Source organism: Lithobates pipiens, unplaced genomic scaffold (genome assembly GCF_037356315.1).
Source record: "Lithobates pipiens isolate NorthernLeopardFrog02 unplaced genomic scaffold, aLitPip1_a1.2 Scaffold_13, whole genome shotgun sequence".
Taxonomy (NCBI): domain Eukaryota; kingdom Metazoa; phylum Chordata; class Amphibia; order Anura; family Ranidae; genus Lithobates; species Lithobates pipiens.
Window position 1 is genome coordinate 71,588,174 of NW_027507718.1, and position 26,372 is coordinate 71,614,545.

General features: G+C 41.4%; 1 protein-coding gene across 4 annotated transcripts in view; it reads right to left on the reverse strand.

Moving 5' to 3' along the window:
• The window catches only part of FSD1L (fibronectin type III and SPRY domain containing 1 like), a 118,673-nt gene that overhangs the window by 78,018 nt on the left and 14,283 nt on the right, over positions 1 to 26,372 (reverse strand). For all 4 annotated transcript variants that reach the window (XM_077475181.1, XM_077475182.1, XM_077475180.1 and 1 more), the window contains exons 2-3: positions 10,935 to 11,030; positions 6,459 to 6,590 (exon numbers count right to left, since the gene is read on the reverse strand). In XM_077475181.1, the coding sequence (XP_077331307.1) occupies positions 6,459 to 6,590; positions 10,935 to 11,030 (228 nt within the window). The remainder of the gene's footprint in view (positions 1 to 6,458; positions 6,591 to 10,934; positions 11,031 to 26,372) is intronic.

A 26,372-nucleotide genomic window follows, 5' to 3' on the forward strand; every position in this document is an offset into this window, starting at 1 on the left:
GGCACTGATAGGTGGCACTAAGGGCACTAATGGGTGGCACTGTGGGCACTAATGGGTGGCACTGATGAGTTTCACTTTTTCCCCTACTTAGGTGGCACTGGAAGGGGGCAGATGGGCACTGATGATCTGGCCGTGATCGGGAATGAAGTCCCTCTCACGGCCGCCGGTGATCAGCTTTTTTTTCCCTCCTCACGCTGTCAGCGCGAGGAGGAAAAATAGCCGATTACCGGCTCTGTTGCGATCACATGATCAGCTGTCATTGGCTGACAGCGGATCACGTGGTAAGGGGTCAGGATCAACCCCTTGCTCCGATCTATGATCAGGCGAGTCTCATAGACTCGCTGATCACAGAGCGCGCCGCACGCGCCCCTCAGGGGGCGCGCAGGCCGCTCGTGCACGGGACGATGTCCATAGACGTAGTCCCGGCAAAGCAGGTCCGCGCTGTAGCCGTCATTTGGCTGTACCACGGATCTCTAGTGGTTAAAGATCATGTAAGCCAGCCTTTTTGAACCATTTTACCCCAGAGGAACCCCTACAATTATTTTCAAGATAAGGAATGATGTGGTCCAAGGCACCAAAAGTAATTGACCCCCATCCCAAATTTTAGACAAGGAGAAAGGAAAGTGGTCAGCGGGACTTTAAATTAGGTCAATTACTATATAAACTAAACATGTAGGATATAGAACAGTGTTGCTTTTATGGGTTCCAACAAAAAAAGGGGGAATTTGAGTGAGAGATATATACCAAGAAGCAGTCTTGACAAAGAACATTTTATTATACCATGTGAAATCATGTATAACATATTGCATACCACAAACATGCATTTACAGAATCGCATACACGCAGGGTATGCTGAAAACTGCATATAAATAATGACACCATGGTAGTAAGCATATCAAAGTAAAAACAGATCCTGCACAGCATGGGCCACTGGAAGGGCTGAATGATGTTAAAAAGTCTAGAGTAAAACAAAATAAGAGACATAAAATCATCTATATGGACATCACGCATCTATGTAAGCCAGACGCGTTTCGTTGGGGTATAGCAACTCTTCAGGTGTGGATGCAATGGTGATCTATAAAGAAACATAACCATATGGTATAATATTGTAACTGAGTAATAGGAATAAATAATGTGTAAGGGACAGGACGGACATCCCTATAGGTACTCACGTCAGCTGCATTGATGTGAGCCGTTAAACAGGTCTTATTCCTATTACTATTAACCACTTAAGGACCGCCGTATTGCCAATGTACGTCATTACAATGGCACCGGCAGGCACAAGCACGTACATGTACGTGCCTGCCTTCCAGCGGGTGGGGGGTCCGATTGGACCCCCTCCCGCTGGATACCACGGTCCGGTTCACTTCAGGAGCGATCCGAGATGAGGGGATGGCCGTTGGTTTCTGGCCACCCCCTCTCGATCGCTCCTGGCGAATGAGAAGCTTCCTCCCACTGTGTATTGTATACACAGGCAGGGAGGAAGTGATGTCATTCTCCTCGTGGGCAGTCTTTTTGACCGGACTACGAGGAGAAGAAAAAGTAAGTGTGCACCAACACTACACTGACATGTAGGCACACACAGGCACACAAACCCCCCCCCCATCCCCCCCCGCCCCCCCGTCACAGTGTCACTGATTGCAGTGATCATTTATTTACTGATCACTGCATTCAGTGTCAGTTGTAACAGTAAAAACTGTCAGGGCAGTTAGTGTTAGGTCCAGGGTAGCCCCCTACCACCCCCCAATAAAGGTTTAAGCCCCTGATTGCCCCTAGAGTTAACCCTTTCACCCCCTTTTGCCAGTGTCACTAAGCGATCATTTTTCTGATCGCTGCATTAGTGTCGCTAGGTAGCTAGTTATTTTTTTAGGTTCACCGCCAGGTTTTTATATCGCTAGGTACCCCGATATACTACCCAATAATGGTTTTAACCCCCTGATTGCCCCTAGTTAACCCTTTCACCCCCTTTTGCCAGTGTCACTAAGCGATCATTTTTCTGATCGCTGCATTAGTGTCGCTAGGTAGCTAGTTATTTTTTTAGGTTCACCGCCAGGTTTTTATAGCGCTAGGTACCCCCATATACTACCCAATAATGGTTTTAACCCCCTGATTGCCCCTAGTTAACCCTTTCACCCCCTTTTGCCAGTGTCACTAAGTGATCATTTTTCTGATCGCTGCATTAGTGTCGCTAGGTAGCTAGTTATTTTTTTAGGTTCACCGCCAGGTTTTTATAGCGCTAGGTACCCCCATATACTACCCAATAATGGTTTTAACCCCCTGATTGCCCCTAGTTAACCCTTTCACCCCCTTTTGCCAGTGTCACTAAGCGATCATTTTTCTGATCGCTGCATTAGTGTCGCTAGGTAGCTAGTTTTTTTTTTAGGTTCACCGCCAGGTTTTTATAGCGCTAGGTACCCCGATATACTACCCAATAATGGTTTTAACCCCCTGATTGCCCCTAGTTAACCCTTTCACCCCCTTTTGCCAGTGTCACTAAGCGATCATTTTTCTGATCGCTGCATTAGTGTCGCTAGTGTCGTTAGGTAGCTAGTTTTTTTTTTAGGTTCACCGCCAGGTTTTTATAGCGCTAGGTACCCCAATATACTATCCAATAATGGTTTTAACCCCCTGATTGCCCCTAGTTAACCCTTTCACCCCCTTTTGCCAGTGTCACTAAGCGATCGTTTTTCTGATCGCTGCATTAGTGTCACTAGTGCCGCTAGGTAGCTAGTTATTTTTTTAGGTTCACCGCCAGGTTTTTATAGCGCTAGGTACCCCCATATACTACCCAATAATGGTTTTAACCCCCTGATTGCCCCTAGTTAACCCTTTCACCCCCTTTTGCCAGTGTCACTAAGCGATCGTTTTTCTGATCGCTGCATTAGTGTCACTAGTGTCGTTAGGTAGCTAGTTATTTTTTTAGGTTCACCGCCAGGTTTTTATAGCGTTAGGTACCCCCATATACTACCCAATAATGGTTTTAACCCCCTGATTGCCCCTAGTTAACCCTTTCACCAGCGATCACAGTATAAGTGTCACTGGGGACGCTGGTTAGCCAGTTAGTTATTTAGGTTCCCCGTCAGGTTTTTATATAGCGCCAGGGACCCCCTTATACTACCTAATAAAAATTTTAACCCCCTGATTGCCCCTAGTTAACCCTTTCACCAGTGATCACCGTATAAGTGTTACGGGTGACTCTGGTTAGTTTGCTTTTTATAGCATCAGGGCACCCACCATTTATTACCCAATAAAGGTTTAACCCCCTGATCACCCGGCGGGTGATATCAATTAGGTTTTAGGGTCAGGGTCTGCGTCGCCCCAGGCAGCGCTAGGTTAGTGCCAGTACCGCTAACACCCACACGCAAAGCATAAACCTTCCGTAGTGGTATAGAATCTGAACAGATCAATATCTGATCTGATCAGATCTATACTAGCATCCCCAGCAGTTTAGGGTTCCAAAAAAACGCACTGTTAGCGGGATCAGCCCAGATACCTGCTAGCACCTGCGTTTTGCCCCTCTGCCCAGCCCACCCAAGTGCAGTATCGATCGATCACTGTCACTTACAAAACACTAAACACATAACTACAGCGATCGCAGAGTCAGGCCTGATCCCTGCGATCGCTAACAGTTTTTTTGGTAGCATTTTATATTTAAATCCGGAAGGCAGTGCTTGGTTTTCGGGGTCCCGTACGCGGCTAGGCTCCCAAAAAGTCCCCCACATGTGGTATCCCCGTACTCGGGAGAAGCAGCAGAATTTATTTTGGGGTGTAATTTGACTTATGCCCATAGCATGTGTGAGCAATATATCATTTAGTGACAACACTAAAAAAAATTTTTTTAGATTCCTGCAACTTGTGGCAAAATATAAAATATTTCATGGACTCAACATGCCTCTCAGTAAATAGCTTGGGGTGTCTACTTTCCAAAATGGGGTCATTTGGGGGGGCTTTGTGTTATTTTGGCATTTTATGGCCTTCGAAACTGTGATAGGTAGTGAGGAGTGAAATCAAAAATTTGCACCCTAAGGCCGCGTACACACGGGCGGATTGTCTGTCCAACTTAGTCCGCTGAACAGTGTTTCAGCGGACAATCCGCTCGTGTGTGGGCTTCAGCGGACTTTTTCAGCGGACAGTCTGACGAACAAAGTCTTACGGAATTTCCGTAAGACAGTCCGTTCAAACTTGGTTTTGTCCGTCCAAACTTGGTTTCAGCGGACAGTCCGCTCGTGTGTAGGCATGTTGGACGGACTAAGTATGGCGCATGCTCAGAAAGGGTTTACACGGCTGAAGGTTGCATTGCAGTGTATAGGACGTCGTTTTTCTAGTCCTGTACACGTCATCACGCACGCTTTCAGCGGACTGTCTGCTCATCGTGTGTGGTCAAGTCCGTTCATGCAAATTTTGAACGGACTGTCTGTCGGATTGTCTGCCGAACTTAGTTGGGCAGACAATCCGCCCGTGTGTACGCGGCCTTAGAAACCCTGAAGGCAGTGATTGGTTTTCGGGGTGCCGTACGCAGCTAGACTCCCAAAAAGTCCCACATATGTGGTATCCTCGTACTCAGGAGAAGCAGCAGAATATATTTTCGGGTGCAATTCCACATATAACTATGGCATGTGTGAGCAATATATCATTTAGTGACAACTTTTTGCAAACTTTTTTTTTTTTTGTCATTATTCAATCACTTGGGACAAAAAAAAAATATTCAATAGGCTCAACATGCCTCTCCACAACTTCCTTGGGGTGTCTACTTTCCAAAATGGGGTCATTTGGGGGGGGGTTTGTGTTATTTTGGCATTTTATGGCCTTCGAAACTGTGATAGGTAGTGAGGAGTGAAATCAAAAATTTGCACCCTTAGAAATCCTGAAGGCAGTGATTGGTTTTCATGGGTACCGTACGCGGCTAGACTCCCAAACAGTCCCACATATGTGGTATCCTCGTACTCAGGAGAAGCAGCAGAATATATTTTGGGGTGCAATTCCACATATAACTATGGCATGTGTGAGCAATATATCATTTAGTGACAACTTTTTGTAAACTTTTTTTTTTTTTGTGTCATTATTCAATCACTTGGGACAAAAAAAAATATTCAATGGGCTCAACATGCCTCTCCACAACTTCCTTGGGGTGTCTACTTTCCAAAATGGGGACATTTGGGGGGGGGGGGTTGTACTGCCCTGCCATTTTAGCACCTCAAGAAATGAGATAGGCAGTCGTAAATTAAAAGCTGTGTAAATTCCAGAAAATGTACTCTAGTTTGTAGACGCTATAACTTTTGCGCAAACCAATAAATATACGCTTATTGACATTTCTTTTACTAAAGACATGTGGCTGAATAAATTTTGCCCTAAATGTTTGACTAAAATTGAGTTTATTCGATTTTTCTTATAACAAAAAGTAGAAAATATCATTTTTTCTTAAAATTTTCAGTCTTTTTCCATTTATATCGCAAAAAATAAAAATCGCAGAGGCAATCAAATACCATCAAAAGAAAGCTCTATTTGTGGGAAGAAAAGGACGCAAATTTCGTTTGGGTACAACATTGCATGAATGCGCAATTACCAGTTAAAGCACTTCAGTGCGAAATTGTAAAAAGACCTCTGGTCCTTAGGCTGTTTATTGGTCCGGGGCTGAAGTGGTTAATATTTATATGCAGTTTTCAGCATACCCTGCGTGTATGCGATTCTGTAAATGCATGCTTGTGGTATTCAATATGTTATACATGATTTCACATGGTATAATATAATGTTCTTTATCAAGACTGCTTCTTGGCATACACCTCTCACTAAAATTCCCCCTTTTTTAGTTCGAACCCATAAAAGCAACACTGTCCTATATCCTACATGTTTACTTTTATATAGTGATTGACCTCATTTAAAGTCCCGCTGACCACTTTCCTTTCTCTTTGTCTACAATTATTTTCAGGTCTTTGGGACTCCTAACAAATCAATTTACAGGGGTTCAGTGGTAAAAATGCACCTGGTGGTCAGTACAAAAAATGCAATCCTTACAGTGGTGTTCAGAATGTTGCTGGCTATTTCAGGTGGCATTGGTCCTGAAACTTTGCAAGCCTTATCAAATGGTAGCCACAGCTCAATAAACCCCTAGCCGCCTCTGGATCCTGGTTGAAAATAGTAGCTGTCTAATATGTGAGAGGAAGCAAAGGGCCTGTGGCAAACATATTTGAGAATTCTTCTCTCGCGTTACTGGTACTCATATGGAGTTCCCATCCCAGAAGATTACTGACAAAAAGAAGCAGAGTGTACTGATGCTCTAAATCTATGTTGATATAAAAACCTGAGACTATGGGTATAAATTCTGTGTTCCCAGTATGCATTTCAAGGCTTGGTTTTCAATATAAACTGAAATGTACTTTGTGCATCAAGCAACAGCTAAGCAATAATGAGGGAAGCATAAGGAAACCTGAAATCAGGAGTAGAGTCAAGCATGGCCTCACCTGTAGCTCCTGGGTTTTGTGAGCTTGTTCCTGCTTGATTCTATTAGTCATACTCTCTTTCATCTCATCAAGCACAGAGTAAAGGCCATCAAACTCTTCATCCAGGTCAGACAAGACCTTGGCAGAATTTCCCTGGAATATGATAGTAAAAACACATCACAGCAATGTAAAGAATACATATGTATAAATAAAAAAGAATAACACATCCAGTTATGGCCAAATCGAGCAAACATTTTGGGCTGGCTGTGTCCATAAATACAGGTAATACTGTAAAATCTCTCAGACATCATTGCTGAACATAGCTCTTCTATTCTAGACCATAGGGTTTTGTAGTGCCATCTATAGGCATAGGAAACTAGGCAGAAAATAATACAGCACCGCCTATGGGCAGTCATAGCTGATAAAAATACCTCTCACTGCTATAGGCAAGCCAGTTAGTCGCAAAGCAGTAAAAGGAAAAAAGTACCAAGTAGAGGTGTTGGGCACTGTGTCCTTCAATGAACTCAGAGAAAGAGATTTTTTACAGTGAGTAACAAAAAAAATCCCATTTTCTCTTACATTCATGTACAGACACAGCTCTTCTATTCTTGACCATATGGATGTCCCAAAGCAGTGCCTCAATGAGGGCAGGGCAAACAAAAAACAGAAGCAACCAGGAAAACATGCCAAGCAACCAACAACCTCCCATTTCCCCTTTCAGGAAAACCTTAAACAGCAGCCTACAAAACCCTGTAGACAAAACAGGCATCTGAAGATGTGAACAAATCAAGTTTGTAAAATTTGGTAAAAGTGTGCACAGACAACCAGTTACCTTGCAAACCCGAGACACAGACATCTGAAGTTGGAATGCCCAGGAGGCATTAGTTGCCCTGGTGGAGTGTGCCATAACGGTCAAGTTAGGAGGCCGTCCGTGATCGCAAAAAGAGAATCCAAACTCTGTACAACAGACATTTTCAGGGGATAGAAGATGTCCGTTGTACAGCTGAAATGCGCATAGGGTGAGGCTAGTGGCTTCTGATTTTACACACTTGCTTATGTGGTTTCTTTTTGACTATGAGCTTTTATATTTTTGAGTATATTTGCTTAAAAAAGTTTGTGTTTTTAAGGAATATTACTCAATGGTCCTTTGCTCTTTCCTCCGTGTATCCCAATTTTGAGGAGTGGTCTTTGGGTAACCAGTGGAGGGCTCTGGAGACTCTGGAGTCTGCAGTATTTTGTTTGATAGCCTTTGATTGGATGGTTTATGCTCTTCTAATCTCTTTTAATTTGGCAATCATTACCATTTGGTAAGGGAACTTGATTTCAAGATGGTTTGGGACTATTGGATTTTTACTTATCTTCAAGATTTTACAAGTGGACTTGAATATATGTTTTTTTGAAGTGTACTCTTTTATCATGCACAGGGTTCAAGTATATGTTCTGTGATGGACACTTTACCATGTATTTTGATGTATATTGTGTATGATGTTTTCTATCACAAATTATGATTACCTATGAGTTAGATGTTTTTAGATTTTCCTTGTGTCTGGAATATATAAGTGCAAGATCACCCTTTTTCACTAAGCACACAATTTTTTGTTGGGTTATATAAACATTTGGTATGTTTTCTATTTTCTATTGTGAATAAAATATGGAGTTAATGAGATTTGCAAATCATTGCACTCTGTGTTTATGTAGATTTTACACAACGTCCTAACTTTTTTGGGAATTGGAGTTGTACAAGTCCAGACTAATGCAGGCCATACACGGTGGAATTTCGAACGAATTTTCTTTTCAAAATCAGAAAATTTGTTTTTCTTGTGATCCGATGGTGCCACCATTGATTTTCGAAATTCGGCCAACCTAGCCTTCAATTTCACCTCATGTTGCTACAGAAAATAATTTTCTTGGCTGGGAATCTTCTTTTCTCTCCGTAAATTTTCTTTTATCTCCGTACATTTTCTTTTATCTCCGTACATTTTCTTTTCTTATTACGTTTCTCGCACGATTCTCCCATCATTGATTAGAAAATTGTTCGTTTTTCTAAAAATTTCCAACATGTCCGATTCCTCAAATTTTATTTCTGAACGAAAATCGGCTGTTGCTGCAGCCCACTAATGGTGCGAAATTCATACGAAAATTCTTAGATATGATTTTCGAAAGAAAATTCTTTCGAAATTCGAACCGTGTATGGCCGGCATAAGCCTATCTAATTTTAAACCTGCGCCAACCCCTATTTTAAGTCTTATACTAACTAGCCTGTAAAGGAAAGATGTGTATACTTACTTAATCTACGTGTGCTCCAGTCCGGTCATGTGATCTCACCAGTGTCCGCCTTCAGGAAAGAGGAGAAAGCAGCGACAATGGCCGCAGTGCTTGGGCGGTGATTTCACCCATAGGCTAACTATGGGGCATCTGTTGTGTGCTGTCCCACCTCTGCCATGAAGCCAGCAATGGGAGTAAGGTAAGTATATACATCTTTACTTTACAGGCTAGTTAGTATAGAGCTTACAATGGGGGTGGGAGCAAGTTTAAGCTTAGATAAGACTTCTAATTTAAGCATGAATTGCTTCAATGTACGTGCAGATTTAGCTGTCAGAATTGGCTTGCTTAAAAGCTCAGTTACTGCTTGTTAAGAATATGCAAATCTTTTAAAGTCTATTATCTAGGCACAAGTACACTTTAAAGTGGGCCTTGCACCCAAATGGAAAGTCTGCTTATTAAAAAATGACCTACCTCCCCCCGCAATGTACAAAATCGTCAGTCCACATAAAAAAAGAAACGCCTGGGGAGAAAACTAAAAAATTGTACCTAAATAGGTATTAAACCTAAAAAAAACAAAAATATAATATTTTGCAGCTTACCAATTCTTAAATGTGGTGGATCCATTAATTTCCTTTTTTTTGGTGTTTTTGCTTTATTTTCTCCTGATGATCAGATTAGTAACACACTTTTTTTTGTTTTAGGGTGGAGAAGTAACAGAGACATACTTGGACAGCAGTATCATCTGTAGAGGCTAGCGTTAAGCTTGGTACACATGTACTGAAATGCAGCTGGTTCAGCAGGCACTGGACACATTTTGGTACGTGTCTACCAATGTCTCTTCAACAGAAGCCAGTCCAACAACCAGCTTCTGTTGAAGAGTCATACTGGAAAAGCTACAATCAATCAGTGCATGCAGCCAATCTGTGTATTCTGACTGGGAGAGATCCCTACATTAACATTGCTTGTGTGAATGCAGGGATCTGTCAGTTTTTTTTTGTTCAACCGGATGGAGTTAAGTGGACTTTACATAAGTGACCTACAAATTAAAGCTGAGTTCCAGCTAAAAATTTTTTAAACAAAACTAAATTCCGCAATTTTTACCTCTCCTTCAGTGGTCCAATGTCCCTCGCCAGCATGTGCAGGTCAGTGTACATTTCAAAGAAGACTGAGCAGGCAGGTAGGTTAATTTTATTGTGGAAGAACATTTTATTTTTCAAACAGTGAGGTTGATTTACAGCTGTGCAAGGTAGCCAACCAGCTTCTAACTTGTTGAACTAAGCTTGTTCAATTAAGCTTTGACAAAAAAAACTTGGAAGCTGATTTGTTTCTGTGTAGAGCTGCACCGGATTGTGCACTATCCAGTTTTAGTAAATCAACCCCAATGTTAGATGATTTCACATCAACATGTAGTGATGCATGCTAATGTGAAATTTAGTAAGAATAGGGAACATCCTCCCTAATAGGTTAATTCGGTTGGTCGTAGGCTGGTTGGTAAGTTGAGCTTGGAAATTCTTTGGTTTTTGACATGCGTTTGCCCTTCCAGTGATCCTTGCTGTGAAGACCAATTATAAGTGAGGGCAGTGACTTTTTTTGTATTGTTGACATATTGGTCAGGCAATGCACTGACACCTTTGCTGCCATTGTGCAATGTGCTGTGTGTTCAGTTTGTTCCTGTGCCTTTAAGGAGGGTTGGGCTCCCTCCAGTCATCTGCCCTTCATCTATCCATTAGAATACATGTGCTCCCACTGTGGAGACTCTTCAAAGTTAGAGCTAGGGTCATCAGGATACAGGGTGCCTTGCCGTGGCCTGCAGCTTACGCATGTATTTGCAAATGTGTGCAACTAAATCCCTGTTTTTAACGCATACTGTTAGACAGGTTAATTTGGTTGGTCGCAGGCTGGTTGGTAAGTTGAGCTTGGAAATTCTTTAGTTTTTGACATGTGTTTACCCTTCCAGTGCTTCTTGCTGTGAAGACCAGTTATAGGTGGGGGCAGTGACCTTTTTTTTGTATTGCACATGTAATGAAACCTAAAGCTGCCGGGCCCTCCTGTTATATTGATGGCACCAGGCCCCCTACAGGAGGATTTGCGGTACCCCCTTATCAGCAGCCCTGTATACAACATATTATTCTGTTATGATACCTGAAAAGGGTCCTGCACTTCCTGAATAGCAATAATATAAATCATATATATATTAACATTAAATAAAAGTAATAGAGATTTGCCACTTACCTGTACACCTTTAAGTACATGACTTAATGTGTCAATAAAGTTTTGGATTTCATCATTTTTGTTGGCAAGCGTTGTGATGATCCTCTGCAAAGCTTCCTAAAGACAGAGCAGATATGAATGAGGACAAGTGAATGGTTTTTGTTTATTATTCTATTGTAGACACAAAACAAAATCAGTGAGTGATGCAACACAGCTGTAGAATTTTTGAGATAGCGTGAAATCACAGCTTACAGAGCAAATCTCATTATTCCTCCATATAAGCAATAATCCCTCTGAGAACACAATTTAATCTATGGGCAGTGCAAGAGCAGGACATCAGGTCAAAGTAGGACTTGCCTAATCAACAGTTGCCTAATTAAAAGCATTTAAGAACATTACCTTAGGATTTTTGTTTGTTTATGTGGCCAAATGCTCATGGATATATTAAACCAAGGTATACGCATACATGCAAAAACAGTTAACATTTTACAAAAGTTTGTACCATTGCCATTGTGATATTATACTGGCGTGCCCATATTGAAGCAACCCCTCACTTCCTGACTAATAAAATGTCAGCAGCACAGAAGGTTCATGGTAAATCTCTCAAATAGAGTGCCTGATAACAGTAAAAAAACTTGCCAGGAGTTCTAATCCTTTCACAAAATAAAGAAAATAATTTTGGATGGACATATAAACTTTAATAACAAGAGCAAGACCATTTTTAGATTATGCCTCCCCCTTAAAACAGACATTTTTACTAGGTAAATGTTTGCTTTTGAAAGATATAATACTGGTCACAGTGATTAAACACATTCTATAAACTCTGCAGAAATAAAGAAAAAGCAATATCTGAAATACAAAGGTAATCACCATAGCCAACAATATTAGGCTGGTTTACAATAAGATGTACTAAAGTGTCTGGAATAAAGAAATAGACATTGCAGCCTAAAAGTAACTGGTCTGTTCTAATCCCACACTGGTGGATGCGCTTTCATATATGACGTTCCCTAAGCATTGTGTTAAAAAACTGACAAGTGGGAATGTGACAGGGCTGCCTACAGCAATCAGAGAGTACGGTTTTATTCTGCTCTACAAAATGACAGCTGGGATTTGACTGGCTACTATAAGCAATTCAGGCAGCTTTCTTTGCTCCAATTTTTCATTATCAGCACCTCTGTCATCATAAATAGGACTACTCAACATATAGAAGACTGACCATAGATGTACAGACATCTCACAGGGACATATGAAAACGGAAGCATATGTTCAACACCATGACCAACGCCACCTCTTAGCCATTCATTTATCTCCACAGTCCCAATTTTATATGAGTGGATGCTTGCTGAGGACCAATGGAATCCATAGCCATGTGCAAATTTCTTCCAATATCAACAGATATCTTCACTTTACAAATAGATTAAAGTATATATTTTTATTAACTCCTAGGGAGACTTGGGTTCTAATAATTCACACTGCCATTAATCCCTTTGGTCTAGATCTATCCATGGTGGCCTCCAGCCATCCAATGAAGTGCATCTCAGGTATAGAGATGTATTGAGTCATAGCGGCCAGGATGTTTTGTTGTAAAGGCAGTGCGGCATCAGGTTGGCCCTAAGACCCCTTTCACACTGGGGCATTTTCAGGCGCTTTAGCGTTAAAAAAAGCTCTTGTAAAGCACTTGAAAGAAGCCTCATCTGCAATCCCAATGTGAAAGCCCAAGTGCTTTAAGAGCCCTTTCACACTGCCAGCGCCACTTAAACGGCGCTTTACCAGCGTTTTTCTAGCACTAGTGGGGCGCTTTTAACCCCTGCTAGTGGCCAAATAAAGGGTTAAAAGTGCCCACAAAGCACCGCTGCAAAAAGCGCTTTTCAGGCGATTTTCAGGCACTTCGCAGGCGTTTTTGCAGGTGCTGCCCATTGATTTCAATGGGAAGGTGCGCTTTAGGAGCGGTGTATTCACTAGAGGTCGACCGATATATCGGCCGATATTTGCCGTTTTTTAAATAATCGGCATTGGCCGATTGTGCTGATAAAAAGCCGATTTAGAACTGCAGCGGGACTTTGAAATGACTTCTGTATAGAAGTCAGTGTAAGTTGCCTGAGTCCTCATAGAAACACTTTCCTCCTCTCTGGGCAGGCTGCCAAGAAAAGAACAAAATGATACAATGTTTACACTTCAATGAATGAAGTTATCTCTGTGTGTAGAAGTTCTCAGTTTAACCATTTAAAGACTAAATCTTTTCTGACACTTGTTGCTTACAAGTAAAAATCCTGTATTTTCTGCCAGAAAATCACTTAGACCCCCCAAAAATTATATATAATTTTTTAGCAGAGATCCTAGGGAATAAAATAGCGGTTGTTGCAATATTTTATGCCACACGGCATTTGCACAGAGGTCTTTCAAATGCATTTTTTTGGGAAAAAAATACACTATTTAAAAAATAAAAATAAAATAAAAACAGTAAAGTTAGCCCACTTTTTTTTTGTTTTTGTCCAAAAGTTTTGACTACCTGTTTTTATTTAATATATAGGTTTTTTTTTTTTTTTTAATCTAAATCATACATACAAGTAAACTGATTGGAGGTTTTGTTTTGTTTAATGTTTAAATGTAAGAAATTTTCTGTATCACTTATGAAGGCTGCTTTCACACTGGAGCGGGCAGGCGTTGATGGTAAAACGCAAGTTTTAGCGGCTCTTTACCATCATTTTAGCGGTGCTATTTGGCTGCTAGTGGGGCACATATAACCCAGCTAGCAGCCAAGGAAGAGGTTAAATGCGCCCATGAAGCACTGCTGCCATATCGCATTGCATGCGCTTCGGCAGTGGTGCCCATTCATATCAATGGGCAGAAGTGGTGGAGGAGCGGTATACACCACTCCAAACGTGCTGCTTGCAGGACCTTTTTTTTAAGATCCTGCCAGCGCATCGCCTCAGTGTGAAAGCACACTGTCTTTCACACAGACTGCAGGGGAGCCATTTTGCAGGCACTTTACAGGCGCTATTTTTAGCCCAAAAGCGCCTGAAAAACGCCCCAGTGGGAAAGGTGTGTTAGATCAAGGGGGATTAAAAAAAATAATAATATAATAAAAAAGGAAAAAAATAAATAAATAAAATAAAATCGGCCTAACATATCGGCCCAAAAAAATCGGCATCATATATCGGCTATCGGCCGCCATGATTTCTAAATATCGGCATCGGCCAGAGAAAAACCCATATCGGTCGACCTCTAGTATTCACCACTCCAAAAGCACTGCAAAAAAGCTGCTTGCAGGACTTTGTTTGACGCTCTGCCACCGCAGCGCCTCAGTGTGAAAGCACTCAGGCTTTCACATTGGAATTGCAGTTGAGGCTTCTTTCAGGAGGTTTACAGGCAATTATTTTAACGCTAAAGCGCCTGAAAAACGTCAGTGTGAAAGGAGTCTCAGTGTGAAAGCACTCGGGATTGCAGGTGAGGCTTCTTTCAGGCACTTTTTTTAATGCTAAAGCGCCTCAAAAACGCTCCAGTGTGAAAGGGGTTTTAGAGTGAAGAAAACAGATATGGAAAGGAAGGTAAGTATTTTACCAGAAAGGCTGCACTCAGGGGATGGGTGGCTACTTAAAATAATAACTTCACAAAAGGTGAAGTGTTCCTTTAAGGCTAGGTTTCCACTAGTGCTACTTTTCATTTGTGATTTGGGACTGAAAAGTCACATGACAAGTCGTACCACATGGATTTCCAATGAGTACCGTTCATATCTGTGTGACTTCAAAGTAGTCCCTGCACTAGTTTGGTCCCACTTTGATGCGACTTGAGGTCCGTAGACCTCAAGAATACACAGGCATTGCTTCAAGTTGTGGCAAAAAAATCACAGTAAAAATTGTGGCAAAATCACGCGACTTTGGGGACGCAATAGTGGAAACGTAGCCTAAAGCTAAACTCCAGATATAAACTGTAAACACTAATGGCAGCACTTAAGTACTCATTAAAAAAAATATATATATACATTTATATTTAAAGCAACTACTACAGGTACCTGATTTTGACTTGACATCAGCCTCTTGTGGTCCCCTGTTCAGCAGCCTTCGGGCCCCATTCACATCTGCATTTTGAGCTAATACACATTTTTTTTTTCGCAGGACAGCACAGGGCAGTCTATTCACTTGAATGGCTGCCCTACAGCCAATAAATACTCCAAAGAAGCTCCTGCACAGAGCTTGGCGTGTGTGTTAGTGCCTTTTTTTTCCGCATGACAGAACACGTGTCTGCTAGCCACGTTTGGGGTGCCAATAAGAATTAATGGCACTGTAAACACAATGCACATGTTGGCATGTTTTTCATGCCTTCTGGGAATGCACATTCACAGAACAATCAGGTGTCAATGGAGCCTCTGAGTGAGGGAGGACAACACTGGGAGCTAATAAATTGTGCTGTGGGACATACAGTATGAGCTTGCAATGAACATGCTTGTAGTAAAAAAAAGAGCAAAGTGAAAAGAAGATTGACTCATCACTATACTGTGCTATTCCCTCACTGTCAAACCACAGACCAGTGGCAGTAAGCAAATATCAGGTCAGCAACCTGGCGCTGAAGTCTAGTAGGGCTTTGCATAGCTCAGGACTTGTTGAGCAGAAATATAAATCCATTGGCAAATAAAACAGTTCCCACATTTCATCAGTGTATTTAGTTGTTTGCCTAGGGTTTGGCTTTAACATTCCTGCCTCGTAGACATTTATAGAAACAATGTTTTCAAATTCAAAACTAATTTCAGATATTGATTGGGTATTTGCTCAACTTGATAATGAACTGAAAAAGCTGTAGGACAGTCTACCCAAAGCAGATGTCAACAGAGGGATCAGGGTCAAAATCATACTGCAGCCAGTAGCAGTGCTATAAACCAATCACTGGAAAATGATATAACAGAAATGCAGATTGATACACACAAAGAACGCTGCTCTCAAACGCCTCCAAAAAAAGTTCAAGATCATAAAACAGGTATTCCAAAATACTTTAAGAAAAACAGATATGAAGATAAAAATTACCATATTATGTAATGTTATATAACGTCACATCCCTGGAGGCAATTTGATTTGGTGATGGGGCCGTTTTGCTACTAAATAGACTGTATGTAATAGTCTGTTGTATAGAATCCACAGGTCAATAGGCTTAATTTACCAATCTAGATCTTTTTTTCCATAAAAATCATTATTTTGAGCTCCCATTGACTGTCAATGCTGGCAATAATGGCTGTAGTGGCACATAATGAGGGTTATAGCTTAACACATGAGGTTTAGTCCAAAACCAGCTTTATCTCCTACTACAATTATGTCCACAATACTATTGTTTTTGCCCTACAGTGGAATGCCTGCGTCCCCATTTGTGTGCTGTAGTACCTCTCACTGACACGTACATTCTGTACTGACATAGGAGTTGGCAGAAGGAACCACAGCACAAGACAAGGGAGCAGACATTCAACACAACCAGAATGTGTTAAAAACCTACAGATCAGAAACACAACAGATTTTTAACTAACAGGCTGCCAGAAAAGTAATTATACATAATCTCTTTTTACAGGCTGCCCATACTTTACCCATAGGGTCCCTTTAAAGCAGAACTAAACCCACTTATTTGACTTTTTCCCAAAACTGTTTCATTCATAGAATGCTTCTAGTGAACTGTCACAGTTGTCAGTGTGCTTGTGCCGGCGTTCTGTCGAGAAGTGCCCACCATCAAATAGAGCCCCCCCCCCCATGCGCAATACGGAGTCACACTTCAGCTGATTTGCAGATCAGCTGGAGTGACGTGACCAGGGAGCAAGTGCACATTGTAGGAGGCATCTCTTGATGGGAGATACCAATGCACGGGCACAATTGAAACCTATACAAATAGCGGGGGGTCAACGACTGTAGTTCTCACATTGTGCATTCGCTGTTGCAGGGCGGCTTTACAGTGTGCTGATGGTCTTGTTTTGTTTGTTGCAGGGTGGGTTTGCTGTGTTGAACAGCCGGTTTTGTCTGTGTGAAAGGGAGTGTTGCAACACACACAAAACCAGGTCTTCAACACAGCCACGAGCCACTAGGGATGAGCCAAACACCCCCTGGTTCGGTTCGCACCAGAATCTGCAAACGGACCGAAAGTTTGCGCGAACTTTATAGAACCCCATTAAAGTCTCAAACGTTCAAAATCAAAAGTGCTAATTTTAAAGGCTAATGTGCAAGTTATTGTCCTAAAAAGGGTTTGGGGACCTGGGTCCTGCCCCAGGGGACATGTATCAATGCAAAAAAAAGTTTTAAAAACTGACGTTTTTTCAGGAGCACTGATTTTAATGATGCTTAAAGTGAAAAAAAAGTGAAATATTCCTTTAACTACTTCCTGACTGCCGGCCGTCAAATGATGGCCAGGCGGTGCACCTATTGTGGCAGAAGGCCATCATATTACGGCCTCCTGTTTAAACGGAATGCGCGAGATCGTGCGCGCGCATCCCTGTTTCTTCCGTGGCGGCGTGTCACGGAGACACCGCCATTGGTTATGGCTGTTTACCACGTGAACGGCCGTAATGAAGTCACGGCCGATCACAGATGGTCACACCCCCACTGTGCACGGCACATGCGCGCGATCGCGCTGCATGTGCACGATGGTGGCGGCGTATTCGCCGGGAACACTGCTCGTCACCGACGCTGGTAAACAGCCATTGGCCGGCTGTTTACCCATGTGATCGGCTGTGATCCTTTCACAGCCAATCACTAAAATGTAAACAAACCGCGGTAACAAGATGTTACCGGGTTCTCCTCCTCACATACCGATCGTGTGTGAGGAGGAGATTGTGGGAACATACATTACCGCTTACAGTGTACACCAATAACACTGATTGCCCCCCCAATAAAGAGGACCTGTCACCACCCCTCATAGTACCTGTCCCTCACAGTCCATCAGAGTACCTGTCACAGTCCATCAGAGTACTTGAGTACCTGTCACAGTCCATCAGAGTACCTGTCACAGTCCATCAGAGTACTTGAGTACCTGTCACAGTCCATCAGAGTACCCGAGTACCTGTCACAGCCCATCTGAGTACCCGAGTACCTGTCACCGCCCTTCAGAGTACCCAAATACCAGTCACCAAGCCATCAGAGTACCTGTCACCAGGCCATCAGAGTACTCGAGTACCTGTCACCAGCCCATCAGAGTACCCGAGTACCTATTTGCAGCCCATGTCTCATAGAATATACGTTGGGGTGTTTGCTTTCCAAAATGGGGTCATTTTATGGGTAATTTTACTGTCCTGGTGGTCCAGGACCTTCAAAAGTGTGATGGGTAGGAATGAAATGAGATGTGTCATTTATGCTCCTAGAATGCATAAACGTACTACTTCAATGTTCGGCCTCTCTATGTGGCCAGGCTGTGTAAAAGTCCTACACATGTGGTATTGCCATACTTGGGAGGAGTAGCAGAATGTATTTTGGGGTGTAATTTTGCTATATACATGCTATGTGTTAGAAATATCTTATAAATTGACAATTTTGTGTAAAAAAAATATATTCCAAAAACTTCTGGAAAAAAATTAACCGTTCAAAAGACTCATTATGCCTCACAGATTATATGTTGGGGTGTTTGCTTTCCAAAATGGGGTAATTTTATGGGAAATGCCATTGTCCTGGTACTCCAGGGCCTTCAAAAATTTAATAGGTGGTTGAGAAATGAGATGAGTCATTTTTGCTCGTAGAACGTCTGAAGGTACTACATCAATGTTGGTGCTCTGTATGTGGCCAGGCTGTGTAAAAGTCTCGCACATGTGGTATCGCCGTACTCAGGAAGATTAGCAGAATGTATTTTGGGGTGTAATTTGTTGTATGCATATGCTGTGTGTGAGAAATAACCTGATAATATGACAATTTTGTAAAAAAAAAAATAATGAAATTTTTTTTTTTTTTCGCAAAGAATTGTGGGAAAAAATGACAACTTAGAAAAACTCACCATGCTACTTACTTAATACCTTGGAATGTCTACTTTGTAAAAAGGGGTCATTTGGGGGGTATTTGTACTTTCCTGACTTGTTAGTGTCTCAAGAAATGAGATACACCTGATGTACTGAAGGCCTGATCAGATGTGATCAATTTTCAGCGATTCGCACCATAGTTTGTAGACTCTATAACTTTCACAAAGACCAAATAATATACACTAATGTGGGTTATTTTTACCAAAGATAGGTAACAGTATAAATTTTGGCCAAAATGTATGAAGAAAAATTACTAATTAGCAAAAATTTACGTTTTATTTTATTTATAGCACAAAAAATAAAAAACCTACTAGTGATTAAATACCACTAAAAGAAAGCTCTATTTGTGTGGAAAAAAGGACGCAAGTTTCATATGGGTACAGTGTTGGATGACTGAGTAATTGTCATTCAAACTGTGAGAGCGCTGAAAGCTGAAAATTGGTCTGGTCAGGAAGGGGGTGTAAGTGCACTGTATTGAGGTGGTTAAATAGCACTGATTGCTGTATAAATGACAATGGTCCCAAAAATGTGTCAAAAATGTCCAATGTGTCCGCCATAATGTCGCAGTCACAATAAAAATCGCTGATCGCCGTCATTACTAGTAAAAAAAAATAATAATAAAAATGCTATAAAACTATCCCCTATTTTGTAAATGCTATAACTTTTGCGCAAACCAATCAATAACCGCTAATTGTGATTTTTTGTTTTTGTTTTTTACCAAAAATATGTAGAAGAATACGTATCGGCCTAAACTGAGGGAAAACATTTTTTTTTTTGATATTTTGGGGGGATATTTATTGGCAGCTGGTGGTGATCCAAGACTGATTCATTTTTATGAAGGTCAGTCGATCAAACGAGTCGGTCAGTTACAAAGCCTCCAGCAGCACTAAATGTGCGTTCCGAAAGAATGCTTTTGGCATGCAATCGTATGTGCCCTGGGGTCTTAACGTCGACTGGCATATAAATTGACGATGTTCGAGTCAAACATGGGTTTGACTCAAACTCGAAGCTCATCCCTACTAGCTGCCCTCCAGCAGCAGCAATGCACAATCTGAGAACTACAGTCTACCCAGCTGTTTGTATAGGTTTAAATTGTGTCTGCGAAATGGAATCTCCCATAAAGAGATACCTCCTACAATGTGCGCATGCGCCCTGGTTACGTCAGCCCAGCTGATCGGCAAATCAGCTGTTGTCCTGTTCCGTATGGCGCATGCTCAGTACATACTAGGCACTTCTCGATAGCGGGAACTTCTCAACAGAACACAGACTCTTAAATGAACTTTCAAGCCATCAGATGGTGGGTGTCAAAGCTAATCATATGTGCAGCACCATGTCAACTGTAATCTAAATAGAGGTTAATATGGCACGGTCTTTGGCTGTACAGGATGGGATGCGATATATTGCAGCTTACCAATCGTTAGATGTGGTGGCTGCATTACTGCATTACTTTTTCCCCTCTGTTTTCATTTGGTGATATGGCCAGTAGCACACCTCCTGTATTAGTGAGACACAACTCTGAAGGAGGGGGGGGGGGGGGTAGTGTTAAATGTATTAGCAGGTTAGTGTTAGTACTAACTCCAGCTCGCACTTTATAATCAGTTACACCAAACACGTTTTTTCCTTTTGGGATAAAGGTTTTGTATGAATAAATAAAAGCTCATCATTTAAATCACCCCTGCCAGTGTTTGTCTCATTCATGTGAACTGATACATTCTGCAGGGGAGCTGGAGAGTTTGTGCTTTCAAAAACAACAGACTTCCTAGCCGGATCGCCAGATGTAAAAAGAAGAAAGAAAGCCCAAATAAGGAAACTAATACACCCATCACATCTAAGCCCTTGTACACACGGTCGGACATTCCGATGGAAAATGTCCAATCGGACCGTGTTGTCGGATAATCCGACCGTGTGTGGGCTCCATCTGACTTTTTCTGTTGGAATGTCCGACCAACAAAGTTTGAGAGCTGGATATTAAATTTTCCGACAACATGATCCGATCAGGCTTTGTCCGATCGTTCGCAGAGAATTCCGAATGGACAAAGTGCCACGCACGCTCAGATCAAAGTACGAGAGGAAAGCTATTGGCTACTAGGCTGAACGTGGTCCTGTCGGAATGAACGAATGTCATCACGTTCCGAACGATCGGATTTTCCAACAACTTTAACCGACCGTGTGTATGCAACACCGGTTTCGGCCAAAATCCGTCTGAAAAAATCTGGAGGATTTTGTGGTCGGAATTTCCGACCGTGTGTACAAGGGCTAAGAATTGGTAAGCTGCAAAAATAGAAACGATTTGCTTTAATACTGCTTTAAACCCAAAACCAAAAAATGTAATATGTTACAGCTTACCAATTATTAGATGGGGTGGTGAAAAAAGAGAGAAAGCCTTAAACAAGAAACCCTAAGCAGTCATCATATCTAAGAATTAGTAAGATGCAATATAATAAATGCCTGCTTTGGGTTTAATACCACTTTAAGTCACTTTTGCAAGTGCCTACTCCTGATGCATTCTCCATGATATATAATACATTTAAATGTAATAAATAAATTAAATAAATAAATAAAAATCAGCAGGAAGAGTTGCCTTGTAATGGCGACAGCGAGTATATAGAAAATTGAAATAAAAATTGGTGTGAGCCTTACTATGCAGATTAACTAAGGTGGTGCTTCTCTTTGGTCACTGTGTAGATGAAACAAAGCTGTACATTTTGGATTTAAGATTATTACCACAGATGCTACCACCCTGAAACAACTTGTGATAATCAAGCCATCTGTGACCTCCTAGGTGAGATAATAATCACCAATGGCTGTCAAAGATTCTCATTATTGCAGAAAGATTTTCTGCCCAAAAATCTGCAAATAATCACAAGCAGGTCCCTCCACATAACAGTGGTCACTGTAGTGTGAGAAACATGGCAAGCCCTGGAACTTTAGGGATCCAATTAAGCATTGGCAGATGTATTTCTCACCTTAACTTCATCCACGCATGTCTAGACTACAAACCATAATTAGTAGAAATACAAAAGGAAAGCCAACAACAATATGAGTCACAGACTTTTCATTCATATGTTAATGAAGCAAGCTCTTAAAAAAACTTCATCCATCACATCTGTTTGAATGAATGAATGTGAAAAGGATCTGTAATGAATAGAATATATAAAGGTCTTTTATTTGTACTCTGTACTATTATTCATATTAGATATTTTAGCACGTAACCTAAGGGTGTTCCAAATTTAAATTTTTTGTGGTGTTATTGATACCTATTAGGTACGGCATTTACACAACATAATACCGTGTGCATTGCAGTGTGATAGTTGCCACTGACCAAGATTACAATGCTAAAGTGCAAGTGAGAACGGAATGATGGATACAATTACATGAAAAGTTGCTGAGCTCTTTGACTTGCTATAAATGCAACAAAAGAAGCAACAATAAAAACTGCAATAAAAGGCGTGTGTGTGAAAAGAGCCTACAGATTCGTGTACTACCCAGACAAGACTGTTGTTTTGTCAGGGCTGCGTAACCAGCACACTGTACATTATGATAGCGCCACAGATTATTATATTTTATGTAATTCTCTTAAATCCATAAAATAGAAACAGAAGTTTTTTTTTACCTTAATGCATTTTCTGCATAAAGGTAAAAAACCTTCTGTGATCAGCTCCCCGCCCTCCTAAATACTTACCTTAGCCCAATCTTGATCTAGCGCTGTGCTCGACAGCAGCAGCGCTCACTGAACATGGAGACAGCAACGGGAGCCGTCGGCTCCCGCTGCTGTCAATCAAATCCTGTGATGAGGGAACGGGGAGGAGCCAAGCTGCGCTGTGTATGTCAACAGACACACATATCCTGGGGAGCCCACATAAGGGCCCCCGTAGCATGCGGCTGCTCTATGCAGATCAATTGCACAAGTAGGTATGACATGTTTATTTTTTTTAAAACAAATTTTAAATCAAATCTTTAGAATCTTTTTAAGCCACACATGGATTGAAATTCATCTAGTTTGCAGGGTTTAACCAAATTTCAATCTATGTATGGGCAGGGAGGTTGTACAGAATTCGATCTACTGATTGATTTCTGTATAACCGCCCTGTTTTTTTGTTGCTCAATCAGCAGGCTATAGCCAGCAGCACTGATCAGTTAATTCTGATGGCAGGGAAGCCTCCCCGCCATCAGAATACAGCTCAGCCCCATTAAATATGTGAATGGGGGAGTCATGTATGGGCTGCCTTAGGTGTTTGACATTGTTAAAACTGTGTCACCAGAATCCCATTTACTTTAAATTTAAAAAGATAAGCTTGAAATATTAAATATATAAGTCTTATGCCGCATACACACGATCGGAATTTTGATTGGAAAAAGCTCTGATGGTTTACCCAGCGGAATTCCGACGGGATTTCATTCAAACTGTCTTGCATACACACGGTCACAACAAATTCCAACCGCCAAGAACTCGGTGACGTACAACGGGACTAGAAAAAGGAAGTTCAATAGACAGTAGCCAATAGCTTCCATCTCCTAGTTGAATCTGAGCATGCGTGAGTTTTTGCACCGGAATTGCATACACACTATCGGAATTTCATCAGAAAAATTGAGAACATGGTCTCAGGAATTCGGCCGGCTAAATTCAGATGGAGCATACACATGGTGGCAATTTCTGTTGAAAAGCTCTCATCGTTCTTTTGCTGGCTGAAATCCCGATCGTGTGTAGGCGGCATAACTGTTTTTGCTCCATAAAAGAAGGGAGCTCAGGTACCATGCTTAATAGAGTGATCCCCCACAATCAAACCTTGTCTAACTTGTTGGAAGTGTTAGGTTGTTCCAGTGGCACAGGTTAGCTCATATTGTTATGTAGGAATGTCTTGAGCCACCTCTAGAACCATACAGGAGAACAGGACCGCATCTAATATCATCTGATACAATTGCTCATTTCCACATTGATTTAAAGTGGTTGTAATGGTTCAAGTTTTTTTTACCTTCATGCACTTCTTGAAGGTAAAAAACTTTCTGTGTACTGCAGCGCCCCCAGCCCCCCTTAGGTCTCATGCACACTGGACATCAAAATAATGTTAGAAAAAAAAAGGAATAGTTTTTTTCAATGGATCAAAAACATCACAAAACGCTGGTCAGACACGTTTCTGATAGTTTATCGGCGTTTTGATGTTAGAGTGCCAACCCACTAGTTTTTGTTTTTTTTTCAAAGCCAAAAAACGTCCCAGCCAAAAACTGCTATAACCGCCTATGTGTGCATGGACACATAGGATAACATGATGGGGAGTTTACTGACGTTAGAAAAAAACGTCTGAAGCCAAAAACAGCTTCTGTAAAAACATCCAATACTGTCCAGTGTGCATGAGGCCTTAAACTCACCTGAGCCCATGCACGAGAGCCTCGGTTCAACCAGGTCTCTTCCTTCTCATTGGCTGAAACAGCAGCAGTAGCCATTGGCTCCCACTATTGTCAATTACAGCCAGTGAGCCAATGAGGAGAGAGTGGGGCCAAGCCATGCTCCGTGTATGAATGGACACGCTGAGCAAAAGCTTGGGAACGAGCCTGCTCGATGCCCCCATAGCAAGCTGCTTGCTGTGGGGGCACTAGGCAGGAGGGAGGGGCCTGGGGCACAGGTGGAGGATCAGAGAAGAGGAGTACCATACCACACAATACCATTAAGATGTCTTCCCATTCCTCACCATCTAAGGACTTGACAATCTGCTCCCATAGCGACCTTCCTAGAAAATGCTTCTAAAAGCACTGAGTTTTAGTGGCTAAAAAAAAGCAACAAGAATGCACAGAGATCACCTTTTGCAATATGTGAGAATAGACAGACAATACCATATTTTTTCAATTTACTGCACAATGTAAAATTTTGATTTTTGGAAATATAGCATTATCACATATTGAGATGAAAGCTAGCTGAGTATTACTAACACAAAAAACTTGTTTGTGATACTGTAATTAGAGTGGAGGGCTCCCTAATGGTAAAATATTTATTTTAAACCTACTGAACATACAGTGGCAAGATACATTATGTGAACCCCTTCAAATGAACTGGTTTTCTGCAGTGACTTGCCATAAAATGTGATCTTATCCTCACAATGTGCTTAAGCTGACAAAAACTATTCAAATTTCTCATGTCATTATTGAACACGCTCATTAAATGTTCACAGTGCTGGAGGAATATGCAAGTGAATCTATAGACTACTTACTTCAATGAAAGCTAATTAGAGTCAGTAGTTTCCACATCTGGAGTACAATTAATGAAATGAGTTTGGAGGTGTGGTTTACAGCTAATTTGATTGATTAAAGACACACCAATATTGTAAGATTACTGTTCATAAGAAGTATCAGTTCATGTGAATCATACCTTGCAAAAATTAGACATACTACAATCAAGACTAGTTGATCTGCATAAGTCTGGAAAGTGATACAAAGCAATCTCAAAGTGTTTTGCCATCCATCGGTCCACAGTTAGACAAATTGTCAATAAATAGGGACAGTTTAGTGCTGTGGTCACTCTTCCTAGAAGTGGGCACCCAGCCAAGATGATTCTCAAGGCCCAACACAGAATCCTCAATGGGGTAAATAAGAACCCACCAGTAACAGCTAAAGGCTTTAAGATATCACTGGAACTGGCAAACATCCTTGTTCATGAGTCTACCATACATAAGTGTTTGAACAAGCAGGGTGTCCATGTCAGTGAACCATTGAGGAAGCCACTGCTCTATAATAAAAAAATAAAAATAAAAAAAGCACCTTGGCAAACTGCAACGCTATTGGCAAAATGTTTTGAGGACTGATGAAACAAAAGTTGAATTATTCAGGTAGAATACTCAGCACTGTGTATGGCATAAAAAGCACAGCTTACCAACGTCATCCCAGCAGTGATGTATGGTGGAAGGAACATCATGATTTGGGCTTGTTTTGCTGCCTCAGGGTTTGGACCACTTGTCGTCAATGAGGGGAAAATGAATTCCCAAGTTTACCAAAATATCCTACAGGATAATGTCAGGGTGGCTGTCTGCCAGCTGAGAATTAGTAGAAGTTGGGTGCAGTACAATGACCCTAAGCATCAAAGTAAATTCACTAAAGACTGAAGCACTTTTTGGAGTGGCCCAGTCAGAGCCCAGACCATAACCCCATAAAGATGCTGTGGAATGACCTGAAGAGAGCTGTTCACACCAGACATCCTACAGATGTGTCTGAGCTGAGGCAGTTTTGTAAAAATGAATGGTCAAAAATTTCTCCTGCACATTGCGCACGTCTGATACAGAGAGGCTGAAAGTGCTTGCTTGAAGTGATTGCTGCCAAAGAAGGTTCAACCAGCTATGAACTCCAATGGTTCACTTTTTTCTTCCAGCCCTGTGAATGTTTAATGTGTATGTTCAATAAAGACATAAAAATTAGAATTGTCTGTGTGTTACCAGCTTAAGCACATTGTGTTTTTCCATTGTTGTGACTTAGATGAGGCTAAGATCACATTTCATGGCAAATTA